Source organism: Halichoerus grypus, chromosome 10, assembly GCF_964656455.1.
Source record: "Halichoerus grypus chromosome 10, mHalGry1.hap1.1, whole genome shotgun sequence".
Classification (NCBI taxonomy): Eukaryota; Metazoa; Chordata; class Mammalia; order Carnivora; family Phocidae; genus Halichoerus; species Halichoerus grypus.
The window spans coordinates 137,909,121-137,928,943 of record NC_135721.1 but is presented as its reverse complement, the minus strand read 5'-3'; the positions used below and the strand labels follow the sequence as shown (position 1 = coordinate 137,928,943).

The following is a 19,823-nucleotide window of genomic DNA, read 5'->3' as shown; positions in this document are numbered from 1 at the left end:
GCCTGAGGACATGGCCAGGCAGGGCAGTCCCTGGGACTTGAGCTGCGGGGCCTGGCGGGGGTGCCAGCGGCCTGGGAACCCCAGTCCTGGTGCTTCACCGGCCGGGCTGCGCTGCGTAGAGGTAGCCATGAGGGAGCATGAAAGGAGCCTGTTCCCCAGAAAGCTGGAAGGGGCTGGGGCTCCACGGAGACAGCGCTGAGGGGCTGGCATGCTCCCCGGCTCCACCGCACCCCCGCTAGCCCAGGGACCCACCTAGAGGCAGGGCCGGGTAGGGGGCGCAGCTGCGGGAACTGTGCGGGAGGCGGAGAGAAGCACGCGCCCCTGTGGGCAAGCCCGACGGGGGCCCCTCGGAGGGGAGGCAGGGACGGGCCCGACTGCTGGGTCTCCGTGGGACAATGCGGTACGCGCTCACCATAGGACCCTGGGGGGAAGACAGGAGCACCGAGACACCCCGTGACTTGACACCCAGCAGTCACTGCTGGTAACGTTTGCCTATTTTCCCTGAATCTTCTTCCCCTCTATTTTTCTTTCACAAAATTGGGATTCTATACATTCTTGTGTCTTTTTTTCATTTGTTTTATCCCGGGCGATTCCCAAAGGCATCAAGTATTAAAAGCATTATTCGTGTTTTTCGCATTGTTCGAAGGGTTCATATCTTTCTAGTTTGCAGAGAATGAATGCTCCCTGTAGGTCTGTGGGGTCCTAAGTGTCCACCCAGGAGAACAGGAAATGAAAGCAGCATATTCAGCAAACCAAGATCTGCCCCGCTGCCCCCCCACCGCCCTGGGGGCAAAAGCCGTGGTCCGGAAACAAGCATTCCTAAGGGTATTTCTGGCCCCTTTTTTCTGTGCTTGCGTTGCTGATGCTCAGGGCTATATCACCAGGGAAATACATTTAGGAAACGCCAATGAACAGAGATTCTACAGAGTTTTGTCTTATGCCTCACGGGAACCTAGAGGCAGGCAGTCCCAAGGGGTAGAGTGGCCTCAGTGTCACTGACAGCCCGTCCTCAGCTGGTCCCTTTGTCCTCAGGGCTGCAAGAAGGCTGCCCCCGTGGGCATCACATCATCCCCTCCCTGTTCTAGGTGGAAGCCAGCAGGAGGAATAGAGCCTCGCAGGGCATACCTGCCCCATCGGCTCCCTGTTGGCAACTTCTGGTTAGATCTTGTTGGTCGCGCTGTGTCGCATGGCCACCCCTAGCTCCAAGGGAACAAATCCGGGACTGCCGGTAAAAACAGAGGAGGGATTGAGCCACCGTAGACGCACAGTGTCAGGACCCTGGCACCTTCACGCACCACCAGTAGGAAGGGCAGGTGCAACCACGCCCGCCCCTGCGAGACTTGACAGTTTCTGACCAGTGACTTCAATCGCCCCACTAGACATTTCCCCCCAAAGCATGCATTAGCCACAGGGCAAGGTCACCCGCAAGGGGGCCAGAGTTGGTTCTGGGGGTACCGATCATAGCTATTGCAATGGTATGTGGCCTTCCGAAGGGCCCAGCACACACACACACACACACGACCCATCAGAGGCACTAAAATGTCCTAGCAGAGGAAGGGAGTTGAGGAACGTAAGTCTGGAAGGGTTTCTCCGGGAGTCACCAGTGTTCAGAGGTTGGGAAACGGCCCTAAACAGAAGAGGATCTGTGCACACACAAAAGTCTGTAAGCAGGGGCGCCTGGGTGGCTCAGTCGGTGAAGCATCTGCCTTCAGCTCAGGCCACGATCCCAGGGTCCCAAGACTGAGCTGCATGTCGGGCTCCCTGCTCAGCGGGGAGCCTGCTTCTCCCTCTGCCCCTCCCCCTGCTTGTGCTTGCTCTCTCTGTCAAATAAATAAATAAAATCTTAAAAAAAAAAAAAAAAAAAAACCATTACATTAAAAAATATATATCTGTAAGCAAATATTTACAGTGCCCAGACCAGGAGACCTCCCGAAGTCCCCTCCATCCACACGTGGCCCCGCTGCCCTCCTGGCCTCCAGATCTCAAGCAGAAGTGCCTCTGGTGATCCCCTTAACCATGCGGAAGGGGGATGCTGACCAAAGTGGCCCAGCGAGAGCCAGAGGCATCCTGCCCCGCCCTCACTGCCCCCAGCACGGCCCCCAGCACGGGCCTCAGCACACCTCCCAAGCCTTGCTCACAGCACCCTTTAAACCCTATTTTCTAAACAAAGCCAACGACAAAGTCATGCCCCCACCTAACTGGATGCAGCCATCCTGAAAACGCGCGCATGCCCAGGAGGAGACAGTCCCTCCCGGTGTTCTCCGCAGGCTCACACTCGGGGCTGCAGCTTGGTGGCAGGGGTAAGGTCAGCCTCAGCTGCTGTGGTCCTCACTTCTGCAGCTGGCCACGGGCCGTTCTGCACCATCCAGTCCACGCTCCCTGGCTGGCACTCCCCACCTGGTGGGAGCCCCAATCTTCCTTCCTGATGGACCTGAGCTCCCAGCAAGCCCGCCTGGATCGCGTCCTTGAACTTTTGCACTGACTTCAATCACAGGACTTGGGGGTACTGGGAGGCGCCCTGGGGAATCCTCCTGCATTCCAGGCATGTCCTTGGGCCCTCTGCCCCTTGACAGGCAGGCCTGATCAGCCTGGCCAGTACAGTCTCTGTTCTTTACCTGTTGGCTCACTGGCACGAAGGGTCCCACGTGGCCAGGTGGCTGCCCCAGCCCACAGCCCAGTGAGACCGTCACTGCGTCCTCTGGACAGGGCTCTCTTCCCCTTGAACTGAGCTTTCTAGAACCAGAACTTGTAGGAACAGACAGCAGAGATTCAGCTCGTGGATCAGGAGAGGGAACAGTGAAAGGAGCCACCCCATTTCCACCCCTTGGTTCCCAGGTCCATGAATCCCAGCTGTGCAGATGGACCACCATACACAGGTTGCTACTTAGAGCATATGCTGTATCCTGGAAGACACTGCCCAGCCCTGCAGGCTGCAGCCATCTAGCTGGCGCTGTGATCGAGTCTGCAAAAGGCCGTCAAGCACACCTATCAGAACGACCGAAATCCAGAACGCTGACACCCAAGGCTGGCGAGGATGTGAAGCAGCAGGAATTCTTCATCCACTGCTGGCGGGAGCACGAAATGGGGCAGCCCCTTGGGAAGACAGTTTGGTGGTTTCTCACAAAACTCTTGTAATATGATCCACAACCACACTCGTTGGTATTTATCCAAAGAAGTAGAAAACTCATGCCCACACAAAAACCTGCACGTGGATGTTTATGGTGGCTTTATTCATAATCGCCAAAATTCAGAAGCAACCAAGATACCCTTCGGTAGGTGATTAATAAATAAACTGTGGACCATCCAGACCACAGATATCATTCAGGGCTAAGAAGAAATGAGCTGTCAGGCCATGAGAAGACAGAGAGGAACCTTAAATGCATATCACTCAGTGAAAGAAGCCAATCAGAAAAGGCTACACACTGCATGATGCCCAACTATATGACATTCCGGAAAAAGCAAAATTATGCAAACACAAAGATCAGTGGCTTCCAGGGGGTAAGGGAGGGAGGGATGAGTAGGCAGAGCACAGACGATTTTTAAGGAAAATACTCAGTATGATATCCAACATATATGTCCTATACATGTTTTGTTAAATTTATACCTAAGCATATTTTTGAGTGATTGTAAATGTTATTGTATTTTAACCACAATGTGCACAAGTTCACTGCTAGTGTATAGGATACAGTGATATTTGAATGCTGTTCTTCTATTCCGTGACCTTGGTGAAGTCCCTTGGTAGCTTTTTTATAGATTCCATAGGCTTTTCTACATAGATCGTCACGTTGTCTGCAAGGAAAGACAGCTACACTTCTTCTCTCTCAGTCTGGATGCCTTCCCTTCTGCTTGCTTTCTTGCGCCGAGTAGAGCCTCCAGCACAATGTTGAATACAAGTAGTGATGGTGGAGGTCTTTGCCTTTTTCCTAACCTAGGGGAAAACACTCAGTCTCGTACTGGTAATTATGATGCTGGCTGTAGTGATTTCATAGATGCCCTGTATCAGGTTGAGGAAGTTCCCTTCCATTCACGGCTTGCAGAGTTTTTATTAGAAATGGATGTTAGAGTTGGTGAACGCTTTTTTTTTTTTTTTCCTTTTTGGCCTGTTAATACAGTAAATGATGTTGGTAGAAATACAGTAAATGACGTTGGTTGATTTTCAAATGTAAACAACCCTCGTGTCACTGGAATAAGATCTACTTGGTCATGACCTATTATTCCTTTTCAGAAATCTTGTTGGATTCAATTTGCAAAGATTCTATCAAGAATTTTTGCAGGTTTGCTCATGTCAGGTATTGCTCTGTGGTTTTATATTCCTGTTACTATCTTTATGTGGTTTTGATATCAAGTCACATTGGTTTCACAGAATACATGTTTGTATAACGGTTTCACATTCGACACTTACCCTCATGACACACGGCTCACACGGATGATGTGCTTTTTGTTCTCAATTGTGGGTCCAGGGTCACTAAACTGACCTTATGACCCACCATGGGTCTTCCCCTAGATAATGACCATGTGTGCCGTGCTGCCCTCCTGTCCTTGAAGGGCTAGTCCTTCCTTCAGGGTCCCTCTGAAATTTTATTTTCTTGCATGTTTGGGGTGGAGGCCTGCTACTTGCTCCCAGGAGCCATGCCCGGAGCCTTCCTCACTCCCTGCACACTAGGCTCGGCTTGAATTCTCAAGTCAGTTTCTCAGCTCTGCAGGGCTGCCTCCTGAGGGGTAGGCAGAACCACTGGGAGCTACACTGACTTTAGAAAAGCATGTTTGGTATTCTGTTCACATTTTATTTAGAATGCAAACTCCAGTAAAGTCAGATCATTCTCACATTTTACGTCTAAACAAAAGAAGGCTTGAAAACTGCTATCTGCAAGAACTCCACCCAAACAAGAAACAAAAACACACTGTAGGGGCCAATGGTCTTTATTTCCAATAAGTGAAAAGCCATATTGGACATAACCTTGATTTTATTTTCTCTTTTAACCATTGTAAATTTCACGGTACTCCGTGATTTTGCTATTCAAGTTGGGGTCCTTTGACCAGCTGCACTTGCATCAGATGGGGGCTCCCTAGAAAGGTGGGTTCCAGGCCCCCCCAGGCCTGACCTAGAATCTGCTTTTTTTTTTTTTTTTTAAGATTTTATTTATTTATTTGAGAGAGAGAGTGAGAGAGAGCGCAAGAGGGGGGAGGGTCAGAGGGAGAAGCAGGCTCCCCGCCGAGCAGGGAGCCCGATGCGGGACTCGATCCCGGGACTCCGGGATCATGACCTGAGCCGAAGGCAGTCGCTTAACCCACTGAGCCACCAGGCGCCCTAGAACCTGTTTTAACGAGATCTAGCGGTTCTGTGCACACTGCGGGCCGCGTCGGTGCCGTGCTTGGAATCTACTCGAAGATTTTACCCGTGTCATTCCACGCATCAACGGCTTGGTCACTTCACTTAAGACTATGTATTTCAATCATCTACAGCTGGTTTCTGACCTGGCGTGGAAATCGTGCTCTGACTGGTTGTCCTCTATTCGGATTAATCCGCTGTCCTACGTCTTACTGAGGACTCCGCCACTTCCCTCCGTTTTAAGTGGGAGAAAAGAAAAGCGTGTTAACCGCGTGCAGGGTATGATCTCGCATTTGCTCCCAGAAAGGACGCGGTAAGGGAGCGCTGCACGCTCGGGGGGCACGGCTGCTGTCTGTTCTGGGACGCACCGGTCTGAGGACCCGTCACCAGGCTGCAGGCCCCCCGGTCACACAGGTACGTGGGGTAAGGTCTCTCACCTGCGAGCTGCTAGGGCGCACGCGCCCGCCGGCCCCGCCCCCGACCTGCGCGCGCAGCCTGCCGCCCCGCCCCCAACATACACACCTGCGCGCGCAGCTCCCGTGGCGACCGCCGTCCGGGGCGGGGCGTGGCGGGGCGGTGGCCAGGCGGTTGGCGGGGGCGGGGGGCGGGACCGCGGCGCAGGGGGTGGGGTTTCCGTTGCGGGGCGGGGCGGCGCAGGCGCGCTGCGGGCCCAGCGGTTTCCCGCCCCCAACGTCGCCCAGCGAGGCCGCGCCGGCCCGGTGCCCGCCGGCCCCGCCCCGCGCGCCCCGCCGTTGGCTCCGGCATGTCGGGCCCCGGGCCGCGGGAGCCGCCGCAGGCGGGCGGGCCGGCGGGCCCCGAGGGCGCGGACGCGGCGCCGGGCGAGGCGGGGCTGAGCTTCACGACCACCGACCTGAGCCTGGTGGAGATGACGGAGGTGGAGTATACGCAGCTGCAGCACATCCTCTACTCGCACATGGAGGCGGCGGCGGCCGACGGCGAGCTCGACGCGCGCCTCAGCTCGGCCTTCCTGGCGGCCGCGGCGCCGGGCGCGGCGGCGGGCGGCTTCGCGGCGGCGGGGGGCGCGGCGGCGGCGGCGGCGGGGGGCGCGGCGCCCGTGTACCCGGTGCTGTGCCCGCCCGCGCTGGCCGACGGCGGCTTCGCGGGCGCAGCGCCCTGCCTGGGCCACGTCGACTTCCAGGAGCTGCGCATGATGCTGCTGAGCGAGGCGGGCGCCCCTGCCCCCGCCGCCGCCGCCGCCGCCGCCCCCGCCCCCGCCGAGAAGACGCCGGGCGCCGACGACCCCGGCCCCGGCGCGCAGCGGCCCAAGGCGCCCGACGGCGGCGGCAAGGAGAACGCGGAGGGCGCGCCCGAGGCGCGGGCCAAGTCGGCCGTGCGCGTCCGCCTGGAGGACCGCTTCAACAGCATCCCTGCCGAGCCGCCGCCCGCCCCGCGCGGCGCCGAGCCCCCCGAGCCCGGCGTGGCGCTCAACAAGTGGGTGTCCCTCCCCGCCACCTCCCGGGTGGCCGGGCGCGGGGAGGGCGCGGGTGCGCCGGGAGCAGGCCCGCCGGGGCTGCGTGCACACGAGGCCGTCCGCTGCCGAGGCCTGCAGCCCCCGCCGGGGTGCACCCGAGGAGGTCCCATGGAGCGGCCGTAGTCTCAGTCTGGGGCACATGAGTCCCTCTGGTGGGGCGGCCACCAGCCTGGCTGGGTCTGGGTGTAGACGAGGTGATCCAGGTGCAAAGGCCACCAGCCCTACTACAGCTTGCGTTTTAATAGGGATGAGGCCCAGGTGGGCCTGGGTGTAGGTGAAGCCATCCCTGGAGAAAGCCGCCGGCCTCCTCTGGCCGGCATCTTCACGGGGAGCGGACCCCGTTGGGCCTGGGGCCCACTTGGAAGGGTGTGTGCTCTGCAAGCGCCCATGAGCAAATACTTTTGAGTCCTGAGTGCGTACCACAAAGCATGCCCTCGTGTGGGGCGTACTCTGTCTGCATGTGGAAGAGTGCAGTTGAGATAAGTGTACAGGTGCTTCTGAGGACCAAAGCTTTTGCACCAAATTATCCACCTTAATGTCAGGAGAGGCCTGTTTCCCCCCACGTTGACTCAGGCTAGGGGTGACTCCACACACGGATGAGCCTTGGTGGAAGGAAAGTGTCCTGATGACAGAACGCAGCTTCGCCCTGCCGCCAGGATGGCAGCCCGTCAGTCATGTCTCAGAGACGAATGCTGAAGAGTAGCCGCCTCTGTGCTGGGGGGGCTCCTCGCTTTCTGTCCCTCCCTACCCTGTGGTTTTCCCCATTTTGCCCCTAGTCATCAGATTTTGGAGAATGGCCAAAAAAAGAGATTGGTGTCAGGTGACATCCAGCCGTATGGTCCTCTGTGAGGAAGAAGTGTGAGCTTGTCCACTGCAGCGCTGGTTGATCCTGGTTCGGTAGAGGTTTCCACGAGGAGGGGCGCTCGTCCTGCCCGATCTGAGCTGTCTAGAAGTCTTGGTGCTAGCCGGGAGAGCGTGCTGGGGACCGCAGCCTTCGGCACGCTTGCCTGCCACACAGTCTTCACGTGTCTCCGGGTCTCCTTTGTCTTGGCAGTTTGGTAACTCTTATCCGACATCCTTCCGAATTCATGAACGTCCCTCTACATCAGCAACAAAACAAATGCACGACATTGGTGAAAAATAAAACCGCAGCGGCCGCCACCGCTTTACAATTTACATGCCCTCTGTTCACGGCCAATGCGTGCTCTGCTGCGGGGGGCTCGAGCCTCTCACAGACCCAGGTAAGGGAGGGACTCGTCGGGTGCTGCTCTTTTGTATTAAGTGGATTTTATTTTCGTTAGGTCCGAAGGATCTGTTTTTCTTTTATTGAGCTTAATAATCTTTGAGATCAAAAGCGTTTATGTGGTTTGGGAACGTCTTAAAATCCTCAGTGTACGTGAAGTTACTCAAATTGCATTAACACCTTTGACCTGACTTCGGTTAGAGGACATTTGATTTGTGGGCATGCTGGTAAACTTCCTGTCACTTCATTTTTTCCAGGGTTCTGGTAACCCATGTTCTATACTCGAAGCTGCCAAGCATCAGGACATTGGATTGCCTAGAGCATTTTCTTTCTGTTACCAGCAGGAAATTGAATCCACTAAACAGACTTTGGGCGGTAGAAACAAAGCTTTGCCTGAGCAGGTTTGGATTAAAGTAGGAGGTAAGCCATAAAGCGGAGGGAGCACTGCCCTGCTGGCTTCTTGGCCGAGGGTGGGGAGGGAGAGAGGCCGAGTATAAACATGAAGTGGTCTTTTTTTTTTTTTTTTTAAAGATTTATCCATTTATTTGTGAGAGAGAGAGCACGCGAGCACACAAGCAGGGGGAGGGGCAGAGGGAGAGAGAGAATCTCGGGCCGACTCCCTGCTGAGCACAGAGCCCACCGTGGGGCTGGATCTCAGGACCTGAGCCAAAATCAAGAGTTGGCCGCTTAACTGACTGAGCCACCCAGGCGCCCCTCAGACATCATATTTATACTTAGTACGGAATCATTGAGTTTGGGGGCTGCTTTTTCTTACTGGTAATCTCCACAAACAGAGAAGTGATAGACTTATGTAAATTTTCAGTTTCCTTCAAGTTGCTGAAAGCACTTAATAGTTGTTTTTTTGTTTCTTATTTTATATTTCGTGAGTGAGGCAGGAGTCTGAAATCTGCTAAAAGCTTTAGGAGACAATCTACAGATGGGCAAAGGATTGAGTTGGGAGCAAGAGGCCATAAGGTGATTCAGAAAGTTTTAGAAATAAAGAAACTGCTGAAGGCAAACTTTGCTCACCTTGAGAGTGAGCTCACAATCCTTTTCTCCTTGCAAACAAATTATTTTTCAACTTAACCCGACAAAATAACACCTAGCTTTTCCAGAGTTGATGGGGCCAGAGCGGGGATGGAGTACTGCGCTCCTCCAGCCAGTGGGTCGTTCTCCTTGTTGGGACTTTTTATTCAGAGGTATGCGCTACCATTTCCAAAGTGAAAGGTTGATAGTAACATAAACCATGTACTAACTCCTCAGCTTCAGGAACAAAATATTCCCAGCGCTGTGAATTCCCCACCATGTCTTCCTTGCAGGTCCCGTTGTGAAAGTTGTGCGTAGGGACCCTTTGGCCACAGAAACTTTGGTTTTGTTTGGCGTCTCGGGAATGTACGTCACCACGTGGGCATGATGGTTACGCGCCGGCTCTTCTAGAGGTGGTGGAATTTGCCGTGTTCCTCTAGCATAAATAAGAGCTGGGATGCGATTCCTCCTTCTGGGGGCAGAATCACTTGTCAGCTGAGGGCACATTGAACCCTAAGGCACTTAGGTTTTGTCCTCTTCTGAGCATGGCAGGTAGAGTACCTGCTGTCACATTAGAGTAATTTTGTAAAAGAAAATCTTTGGGAGAAAGTTTGTTTTTTCCATTCTGAATGTCAGAAAAATTGAACAACCTCTTGGTTTCTCTATTCATAGATGGCAGCTAACACCCGTTGATAAAAAAGGGACTTCTGACAAGGTTCTGTTGATCACATAATACTCAGTGTTTTAATTTAGTTACGGATTTATGTTCAGTTTTGTGGTTTGGAGCTTTGTGCTAACGGCTTGTACCAGTTACTGTAGTGGGTACGGCTCTTCCTGTTCAGTTCTGGGCCTTCCTTTGCCCATTCATGTGTCTCTTCTGGCTTGAAAAATGCCACAAAATACATTCAGCATTAATGGGGACAAGTTAAGTAAAATAAAAAATTAAAATACCACTTTTTTCTTCTTTTGCAAAGAAGAAGCGCTATGTAAGCAAGCCATAAATAAGAGGAATCGGAGTAGAATACGTCAGCTGGACACAAATGTAGAACGAAGAGCCCTTGGAGAGATTCAGAACGTGGGCGAAGGCTCGACCTCCACACAGGGCGCTTGGCCGCCTGCGGAGTCCTCGCAGGCAAACCTCGGGGAGCAGGCCCAGAGCGGGCCCCAGGGAGGAAGGTCGCAGCGTAGGGAGAGGCACAACCGCATGGAAAGAGATAGAAGGTAATGCGTGTGATTGCTCGTCAACACGCAAGTTTACTATAGTTACTAGCAGTAATAGGCAAGTTATTCATGAAACAGCAGTTTAGTTATTTCAAAATGTGTTCAACGTGGAGAAAGGTTGGCCAGAGTAAACACTGTGTTTTGCTAGGTGGATCGGGGTCCCCAGGACCACCCTCAGGTTTGATGATTCATTAGGAAGACTTACGGCTTTGATTGATTACAGAGAAAGGACACAGTAAACTTAGCAAAGGTGCCTGGGGAGAAGTCCAGGGAGCCAGATGCGAGCTCCCAGGTGTCCTCTCCCAGGGGGCTCCCGGATGCACTCTGCTCCTGCAGCACCGGGTCCTGGGGCGGGTGAAATTGCCAGCTGGCAACGCTTGTCAGAGACTCAGTGCCCCAAGATTTTATTGGCAGGTTGGGTCATGGAGGCATTGCCTACCTGGTGAGCCGCCAAACCCCAGGCCCCCAGAGGGAGAGGTAGTGCATGAACTGCATTGTTCGTACAAACGTTTTAGGCACAGTTAGGCACCTCACTAATGATGCTGGGAACCCTCCCAAGATCGTAGTTCCCCGAGGCCGTCAGGGGCCAGCCTTGTGAGTGGGCCTCCAGGGGACAGCTGGGCTCACACCAGGGCGCCAGCTTCACTTGGTTCTTTTAGGAATGTTGGGGAAGAAAGGGTTAAAACTGTTATTTAGGTCGTTTTAGCTGCAGGTTTTATTTAGAACTTGTTTGGATTTTACGTAGAACCAAAAGGTGGTTAATTTTTCTGTATTACAGCTGGATTTTTACCTGATGTTTCCCTAACATAATTAACGTAATTAACTTATTTCCGGGGTACTTCGTCCCAGTTTCCTTTCTGTAGCACGGGGCAAGGCAGATACTCAACTCTGAAGCTCCAGTGTTGACCTGAGGCAGCTTACTTCTTTTTAAGGGACGTGTTAAAGCTAGCTAGCCCGCCAGCGATCATTCTTAGACCTGTGTACACACAAACACACTCTCTCTCTCTCGAACTGAAGGACGTCTGTGAACTACGAAGGATGGCTTTCCTACCTGACGTTTCATCAGCGTTTACTGGGTACCTGCCGTGGGAGAACCCTTAGCCGTAGGTTGGCACCCTGCCGTTCCCTGGGGTAACACACTGTAGGTTCACTGCCTCGCATCTCCGTCTCTCGTCCGTGATGTAGAGTTGTCTCCCGCTCGGACTGGAGATAGGTGCCCGCTCTCGTGTTTGCCTTAGGAGATCCCCACGTCTGCTCCCACGTGTGCACGTGGAAGGTGGGCGGCAGGGGTCGTGCTGCATCCGCTACTCCGTGTCAGCTCCTCTAGGACCTGGCGTCACGCCGAGTGTCATCTGCAAGAGCTAACATGGTCTAATCATAAGAACCAACTTGTGATTTAAGTTCTCTCTGAAAAAAAAATTATCTCTAAAAAGGCTGGGCTTGGGGGTATTAGCAGAGTGTAGTCTGTGATCCTTTTTTGAACCAGGGCTCCTTTGGAGGTCAAAGCTGTGACTCTTAGCTGTGGGTCAGTTCCTTGGCACATGGAGAGCAGGGTAATAACTTGTGAGTGAAGAACGATCTACCCAGAAAAAGCACACACAAAATTTTGCTTCCAGTTTCGGGGGTTTGGCTCCGTCCCTGGTCTAGAGACTTGCTCCTGGCCCCTGAGCAGGATGGTCCTGGTGGAGCGCGGCCCCGAGCACAGGTGGCCAGGCTGGGAGCGGCGGTATTGCTTCTGCTTCTCAGTGTGATTGCTTTGGATTTTGACTGTAGGCGCAGAATCCGCATTTGCTGTGATGAGTTGAATCTTTTAGTCCCGTTCTGCAATGCGGAGACGGATAAGGCGACCACCCTGCAGTGGACCACGGCGTTCCTGAAGTACATTCAGGAAAGACATGGAGATTCTCTTAAAAAGGTCAGTATTCAGGGTAGGTAGATTTTCAGAATTTTATAAAGTGACAAGTGATGTTATTTATCCTTTTTTCCCTAAGATATCCCTGACTGTCATTCGTTTCCTGGAACCCAGGGTCAGATGCTGAGTTCACTATGAACAAAACTCCGCTCTTTAATGTTGTAGCTCATCGTTTATCGAAATACTAATCACAGCCTGGGTTGGTTCACTGACACGCAGCGTATGAGTTGTCAGATTGAGCACCTGCCGTGTGCGGCAGATTGCATGGGACTGGACGGGGTTTCAGACACCTGTAGGATGTGTATTTTTTTACCCTCTGAAGACTTTTTGAAGGGATGAAGCGAGACGAGTTAAGAAGGGAGAGAGAGAGGCAGATGCTGTTAAACAGTCTGGAATTCAGATGCATTCAGAAGGCGGAGAAGAGCGACTCTTCCATGGGCAGGGCGATTGGGGACGACTTGGGAGCTCTGGGCCCGAGGACCTGGCTCCCTAGTGTAGCCAGCACTGCCTTGACCCTGTCTGTCGGTCCCAGGGGCAATTCCAGTGAGCGAGCGCGGCTCCCGGCGGGGGGACCGAGCACGTCGTGTGGGCGGGAGTCCAGCCACCCTTCCTTGGGGGCTCAGATGGAAGAACAGAGGCTCCAGGGCTCTGCCGTGGGGGGGCCTCGGCATGCTGGTGGTCAGGGTGAGTGCTCCTGAGGCCTTGGTGAGGCAAGCCCCGCGCACCCCGGCTCGGGTCGCTGTGGAAGCCATCGCGTGCCCGCTGCTGTGGTTGCAGCATGTCTTAGGGACTGAGTCGAGGTTGGCGCATAAACGTGGAAGCCTTTTCCGAAGAGCTGCCGTGTGTAGATCCTGCGGGGCTGGGAGCCGTGGGCTGCGTTTCTGGTTCCCCTTCTGTCCCCGCGGCGTCTGGGCCGCGTGAGCTGCGCTGTCGTCGTACGTGTGATCGAGTTTTAAAGCAGTATTTGTGTCATGTTCCTTCTGATTGGGTCGTTTATGGTTATCCTGCAGTTACTCTGTGATGTTATTTGTTAGAGGTAAACTGTTAATTTTAATAAAATAGAGCCTTTATGTATATTTTTTGTTAAGCTTTTTACCTTAATCCCAGCCGGTTAACAGTGTACCACTCGTTGCAGGTGTACAATGTAGTGACTCAGCCCTTCCGTAGGTCACCTGGTGCTCGTGAGGACAAGTGCCCTCCTTCGTCCCCATCCCGTTTCCCCCACCCCCACCCACCTCTGCTCTGGTCTAGAAAACATCAGTGTGTTTTCTAGAGTCAAGAGTCTGTTTCTTGCTTTGTTTCTCTCTCTTTTTTTTCCTTTCGTTCCTCCGTTTTGTTTCTTAAATTCTACATATTAGTGAAACCATGTGATAATTGACTTTCTCTGCTTGACTTAGCATAATCTCCTCCAGTCCCATCCATGTTGATGTAAAAGTTGGGTATTCATCCTTTCTGATGGCTGAGTAATATTCCATTGTATATACGGACCACATCTTCTTTATCCATTCATCTGTTGAAGGGCATCTCGGCTCCTTCCTCAGTTTGGCTATTGCAGACGTTGCTGCTATGAACATTGGGGTGCAGGTGCCCCTTCTTTTCACTACATCTGTGTCTTTGGGGTAAATACCCAGGAGTGCAATTACTGGGTCATAGGGTAGCTCTATTTTTAACGTCTTGAGGAACCTCCACACTGTTTTCCAGAGAGGCTGCACCAGCTTGCATTCCCACCAACAGTGTAGGAGGGGTCCCCTTTCTCCGCATCCTCACCAACATGTGTTGTTTCCTGACTTGTCAGTTTTGGCCATTCTGACTGGTGTGAGGTGATATCTCACTGTGGGTTTGATTTGCATTTCCCTGATGCCGAGTGGTGATGAACATTTTTTCATGGGTCTGTTGGCCATCTGGATGTCATCTTTGGAGAAAAGCTTCTATATTTTTGAAAATGATCCAATGTTTGGCTTTGTGTACCTATTACTAGTGAGTTATTGACATAATTCATTCAAATATGAAGGCACTTACAACAAAAAAAAATCTGTTAACTGTCTTTGTATATACTCAGAGATTGAATAGGTTAAAACTTGTGTGTATTATATTTTGTATTTCATACATAAATATGGCTCGGGTGAGCACAGCAGGAGGAAAACCTCCCTGCGGAGACCCGGGGCCAGTGCTGCTGCTAGGTGCTCCCCGGGGGCCGGGCCCGCCCTTCCCCAGCTGGGGCGTCTGTGCCCGAGTCTCCGTCAGCCTTGGGTGTCCCGGCTTCTCGTCTTGTTCTGCTCTGTTGGCTTTTGGGGGGGCAAGCAGAGTTAGTGGTGGTGTTTGGGGGGCGAGCAGAGTTGGTGGTGTTTGGGGGGTGAGCAGAGTTAGTGGTGGTGTTTGGGGGGTGAGCAGAGTTAGTGGTGGTGTTTGGGGGGCGAGCAGAGTTGGTGTTTGGGGGGTGAGCAGAGTTAGTGGTGGTGTTTGGGGGGCAAGCAGAGTTAGTGGTGGTGTTTGGGGGGCGAGCAGAGTTGGTGGTGTTTGGGGGGTGAGCAGAGTTAGTGGTGGTGTTTGGGGGGTGAGCAGAGTTAGTGGTGGTGTTTGGGGGGCGAGCAGAGTTGGTGGTGTTTGGGGGGTGAGCAGAGTTAGTGGTGGTGTTTGGGGGGCAAGCAGAGTTAGTGGTGGTGTTTGGGGGGCGAGCAGAGTTGGTGGTGTTTGGGGGGTGAGCAGAGTTAGTGGTGGTGTTTGGGGGGCAAGCAGAGTTAGTGGTGGTGTTTGGGGGGCGAGCAGAGTTGGTGGTGTTTGGGGGGTGAGCAGAGTTAGTGGTGGTGTTTGGGGGGCGAGCAGAGTTGGTGGTGGTGTTTTTTTCTGTTGTAATTTGCTTGTATGTTGTTTTAAAAGCTTACCTTCTTTATTTTTTTAAAGTTTTATTCTTTCTGACATCTGGAGTTTAGAAGCTTTGGGTCTGTTTTTCACATTTTTTTATTATGTTGTCATCAACGAAGATGGTCTGTATAAAGACACAGTTTTTGAAAGTTTGCTGAGACTTCTGTTGTAACATCTTCCGTGGTCGGTTTTTAAAAGTCCTGTATTTAGGGGCGCCTGGGTGGCTCAGATGGTTGGGCGTCTGCCTTCGGCTCAGGTCATGGTCCCAGGGTCCTGGGATCGAGCCCCGCATCGGGCTCCTGGCTCAGCGGGGAGCCTGCTTCTCCCCCTCCCTCTGCCTCTCTCCCTGCTCATGCTTTCTCTCTCTCTCTCTCTCTCTCTGTATCTCTGTGTCTCAAATGAATAAATAAAATCTTAAAAAAAAAATTTTTTTTAAATAAAAAATAAAAGTTCTGTATTTATTTGGAAAGAATGTGTATCTTCCGTTTGGTGAATTCTGGGTTTGTTCGGTTGAGATCATTAATGGCGATTCAGACTCTTCCTCTAGGGGCGCCTGGGTGGCTCAGTCGTTAGGTGTCTGCTTTCGGCTCAGGTCATGATCCCGGGGTCCAGGGATCGAGCCCCGCATCGGGCTCCCTGCTCAGCGGGGAGTCTGCTTCTCCTTCTGCCCCTGGCCCCGCTTTTGCTCTCTCGCGTTTTCTCTCTCTCCCTCCTTCCTTCCCTGTCTCTCAAATAAATAAATAAAATCTTTAAAAAAAAAAAATTCTTTTCCAAAAAACCTAGGCTCTTCCTGTCCTCTGTTGTCTGGCAGACCTGCTCCAAGAGGCACGGCCTGGTGCCCTGAGCGCTTGGCTTGGGTGCCTTGTCTGCCCATTGTCTTCACAGCTCCCTGGCCTGGTTCCTTGATGTGCAACCGGGACCGTCGCTCTCTTTCCTATTAAGAAGAAATTCACTTTCTTTTTTTAAGTTTATTTTTACTTATGTCGTCTCCACACCTAACGTGGGGCTCGAACTCCTGATCCCAAGGTCAAGAGTTGCACGCTCTTCCTGCTGAGCCAGCCAGGTGCCCCAAAAAAGAAACTTTTTATATTTGGCATTCTCATATTTACAAATCGAACGTGAACACCCGCTTTGGCTAGACGTTCTCCCAGGGTGTTCTGATTCATTGCAGAACTCCCTCGAAACTCCGACATTTCACTGAGGTTTCGTTGCAACAGATGCTGGTGGGGAGAGTAGGATGTTCGGGCCAGGAGAACCCAGACCACACCTGGCTGCCCTCAGCAAAGGCGGACGCCCCGCACTCACCTTGTTGTGCGCACGTTGCTCAGGAGGTCTCTGGAGTACTTTCTTAGGTCAGAAATGACAGTTTCCTTCTTTGTGACTTTTATGTAATTATTCCCAAAGGTAAATTCTACCTTCTCAAATATAGGCAGATATTTTATATTTGGGCTTTTGGGTATCAGGATACAGGAAATTGTCAAAATGTGGCTCATCTTAAATTGCATCGAGACCCTAAAATCCTTTCTTTCAAGTTTGGGAAGAAAATTAGAGCTACGTGCAGGTACAGCTCCTGAGTGCAGGTGGCAGTTACCAACGGCAGGTGGACAGGGAGCGCGCTGCAGCCGCTCCAGGCGGCCCGGGGACACCTAGCGCCGCACGAACTTGTGCTTCCCTTTCTGGACAGGATGCGGTACGAAGCTGCCACAGCCCAGCAACAGGAAAACAACACAGTTCAAAAACGGGCAAAGGATTTGAATACCTTTTTCCAGAGAAGATAAACAAATGGCCAACAGGTCCATGAGCAGATCTCTGATCATCAGGGAAATGCAAATCCAGAGGCTGTGGGCTTCCCACCCAGTAGTGTGGCTGTCACAGACGGGACAGCGAGTCTGGGAGCAGAACTCCGTGCAGCCGCTGTGGAAAATCGGGTGACGGCTTTCAAAGTTAGAATTGCCACCTGACCCTGTGGTCGCACTTGTGGGCAGCAACCCAGGTGGACAGTTGGATGTGAACGTTCACAGCAGCCAGGATGTGGAGGCCCCCCGTGCCCATCAGCAGACGAGTGGATAAGCAAAGCATGTGCACAGACAGCGGAATATGGCTTAGCCATAAAAGGGAAGCGCTTGGCACCTGCCACGGCACGGATGCACCTGAGGATGCCGGTCACAAAAGGACAGCTACCGTTATGAGTCCACCTCTGTGTGGTCCCCGGAGTCGTCCCGGCTCGTAGAGACAGAAAGTGGGACGGTGGGTGGGTGCTGGCGGAGGGCGAGAGTCCCTGTTCCATGGGGACAGAGTGTCCGTGTTGGACGATGAAAAGTCAGAAACGGTGCTGATCACACAGCATCCTGAAGTTAATGCCACTGGGTAAAACCACTCAGATAAGTGGCTGAAATGGAAAACTTCACGTTACGTATTTTTTACCATAATAGAAAATCTATAAACGTATATTTAGTTAAGAATGCTATGCTTAAAAAAAACCAAAAAACAACTTATGGAAGTGTATCCATGCATAGACGTGGGGAGAACAGAATACTGAGCTCCCGTGTTCCTTGGGCACAAGGGCGCCCGTCCTGCCTCCCTCGATAGATGGTTTAAAGCATTCCACAGATATCTCGGTTTCACTCACAAGGGCATCTCTAAAAATAGAAGTGGGGTCTAAAAGCACCACCACATCCAGATGCCCCCGATGGGCTCCCAGCAGTCTTTGTCCCGCTGACTTCCTTGAATCGGGATCCAAACGCTGTCCAGCCGAACGTTGGTTGGTAGCTAAACAGCTTTGACTCCACGATGGCTCCCCTCCTTTCTTCCCTGTCCTTTATTTATTGAAGAGATGGAACCCTCTGTCCTGTAGGATTTTCCACCTTGTGCATTTTGCAGACCCCCGATCTTTGTTTCCCAGAGGCTGATGAGATCAGGCCATCTGCTTGCACTTGCCTTCTCCTTTTGTGAGCTTGGGGCTGCCCCGTGTACTCGGGAGCAAAAACCGGGGCTTGTCAGAGTTCTAGAGGTGGAGAGCGTGAGCAAGGGCCGCAGGGGACGGGGCTCCGCAGGAGCCAGCTTTTAGCCTTCCAGAGCCAGCCCCCTGACGCCAGGCCCGCCACGGAGCACTCACCGGTGTGCGTGGGGTAAGTGATGGGCACGGTGTCTGCAGGGTGATGGAAGGTTCTGCAGACGGATGGTAGCAATGCTGTGGGACAGTGTGCGTGGGCTGAATGCAGCCTAGCAAACACTCACACATGGCGAAAATAGTATCGTAGTATGGATATTTTACTACATTGAAAAATGTAAGTATGGCTGCTTGTTTTTAAATAAAGAAGGCTTTATAAAAGGGACAGGCATTATGGGAATCTATTGGAAAATTAATAGTATGTGTAAATGTGATTATTTGAGAAAAATGTTTGAATCCCTGTTTTTATGACATACACCCCCTTAAAAGAGGTGACATGAGCTTGTGGATGACACCTTTATATATTTTGAAGTAGTTCAGCTCGTAATTTCAACCTTTGATGTATTTTTAATTTTTAAAAATTTTATTTATTCATTTTAAGTAATCTCTATGCCCAACGTGGGGCTCGAACTCACAACCCGAGATCAAGAGCTGCAGGCCTTCACTGACTGAGCCAGCCGGGTGTCCGCAGCCTTTTGTGTTTTTTTTTGTTTGTTTGTTTGTTTGTTTTTTAAAGATTTTTTATTTATTTATCTGAGAGAGAGAATGGGAGACCGAGAGCATGAGAGGGGTCGGATCAGAGGGAGAAGCAGACTCCCCGCTGAGCAGGGAGTCTGATGCGGGACTCGATCCCGGGACTCCAGGATCATGACCTGAGCCGAAGGCAGTTGCTCAACCAACTGAGCCACCCAGGCGCCCCGCCTTTTGTGTTTTTAAGATAGTTTCCAAGTCTGCAAATTTACGATGGTTTCCAAGTCTGTAAATTCACAACATTAATGGTGGTTTCTCAACTTCAGGAATTTGAGAGTGTGTTTTGCGGTAAAACTGGCAGAAGGCTCAAGCTGACCAGACCGGACTCCTTGGTGGCGCGTCCCGCGCAGGAGGGCCTACAGAGCAGCCCGGCCATGGATGTCAAGTGACCGGAAGGGACCGCTAGCTCCCAGCAGTGGTGGCTGCTGCCCGGGGGCCCCGAGCGTCTGTGCAGCCCCGGAGCCCCGGCGGTCTGGCTCTGGGGGACGTGAGTCCAGTTGAGGGGCCTCTGTGGGGACGTTACAGCACGTTTTGTAAAGATGTTTGTCTAGAACAAAATACTTAGCCATTCGTGTCCTCTTAGACCATTTGGGGATGAAGACCTGTTGACAATTAGCAAGAAACTTTTCAATTATCTGCCTGATTCCATCATGTTTTCTTAACATGATAACTTCAAAAATTAACATCCTTCATAATTTCCTTAGTCTTCCAAGGTACACTGCTTTTTACTTATTTTATTTACATTTTAAATTTGCCCACTTAGCAATTGGAACAAGTTAAATTGTTCTTAATTAGAAGTAGTTTGGAAATTTTACTCCTTTGTTTCTCCCTCCCCCTGTGCTGACTTCAGTCACATGGGACTGCATTGTGAAATGCGGTCCGTGTCCAGACCTCTTGCTGGACATTTTCCAGAGACTCCCTTTGAAGCCACTTTTGTCCATAAATGAGATATTGTCACAGTGGATTCCTTCAATGCCCTCATTTTCATATTGAGAGTCATTACTTTCTGTGTAATAAACTGTAGTGTTTGGAACTGAG

General features: G+C 52.0%; 1 protein-coding gene across 2 annotated transcripts; it reads left to right on the top strand.

Moving 5' to 3' along the window:
• Nucleotides 1-6,044: 6,044 nt before the first annotated feature.
• Nucleotides 6,045-19,822, top strand: TCFL5 (transcription factor like 5). Of its 2 annotated transcripts, none has more exons than XM_078057365.1 (6): nt 6,045-6,781; nt 7,876-8,062; nt 8,322-8,484; nt 10,068-10,311; nt 12,085-12,226; nt 19,052-19,822. In XM_078057365.1, exons 1-6 carry the CDS (start codon nt 6,093-6,095, stop codon nt 19,172-19,174), a joined length of 1,548 nt encoding a protein of 515 aa, XP_077913491.1. In that variant the 5' UTR covers nt 6,045-6,092; the 3' UTR covers nt 19,175-19,822. The 2 variants fall into 2 exon arrangements, with proteins under 2 accessions (XP_077913491.1, XP_035961287.2); XM_036105394.2 differs by having other exon boundaries at nt 10,065-10,311.
• The last annotated feature ends 1 nt before the right edge of the window (nt 19,823 follows it).

What these genes read in the sequence shown, in the direction of transcription:
- TCFL5 (XM_036105394.2), top strand. Translation starts at nt 6,093, where the DNA reads ATGTCGGGCCCCGGGCCGCGGGAGCCGCCGCAGGCGGGCGGGCCGGCG. An exon ending in CCCGGCGTGGCGCTCAACAA is followed by an intron (nt 6,782 to 7,875) that starts GTGGGTGTCCCT and finishes TTGTCTTGGCAG; the next exon opens with TTTGGTAACTCTTATCCGAC. An exon ending in ATGGAGATTCTCTTAAAAAG is followed by an intron (nt 12,227 to 19,051) that starts GTCAGTATTCAG and finishes TCTCAACTTCAG; the next exon opens with GAATTTGAGAGTGTGTTTTG.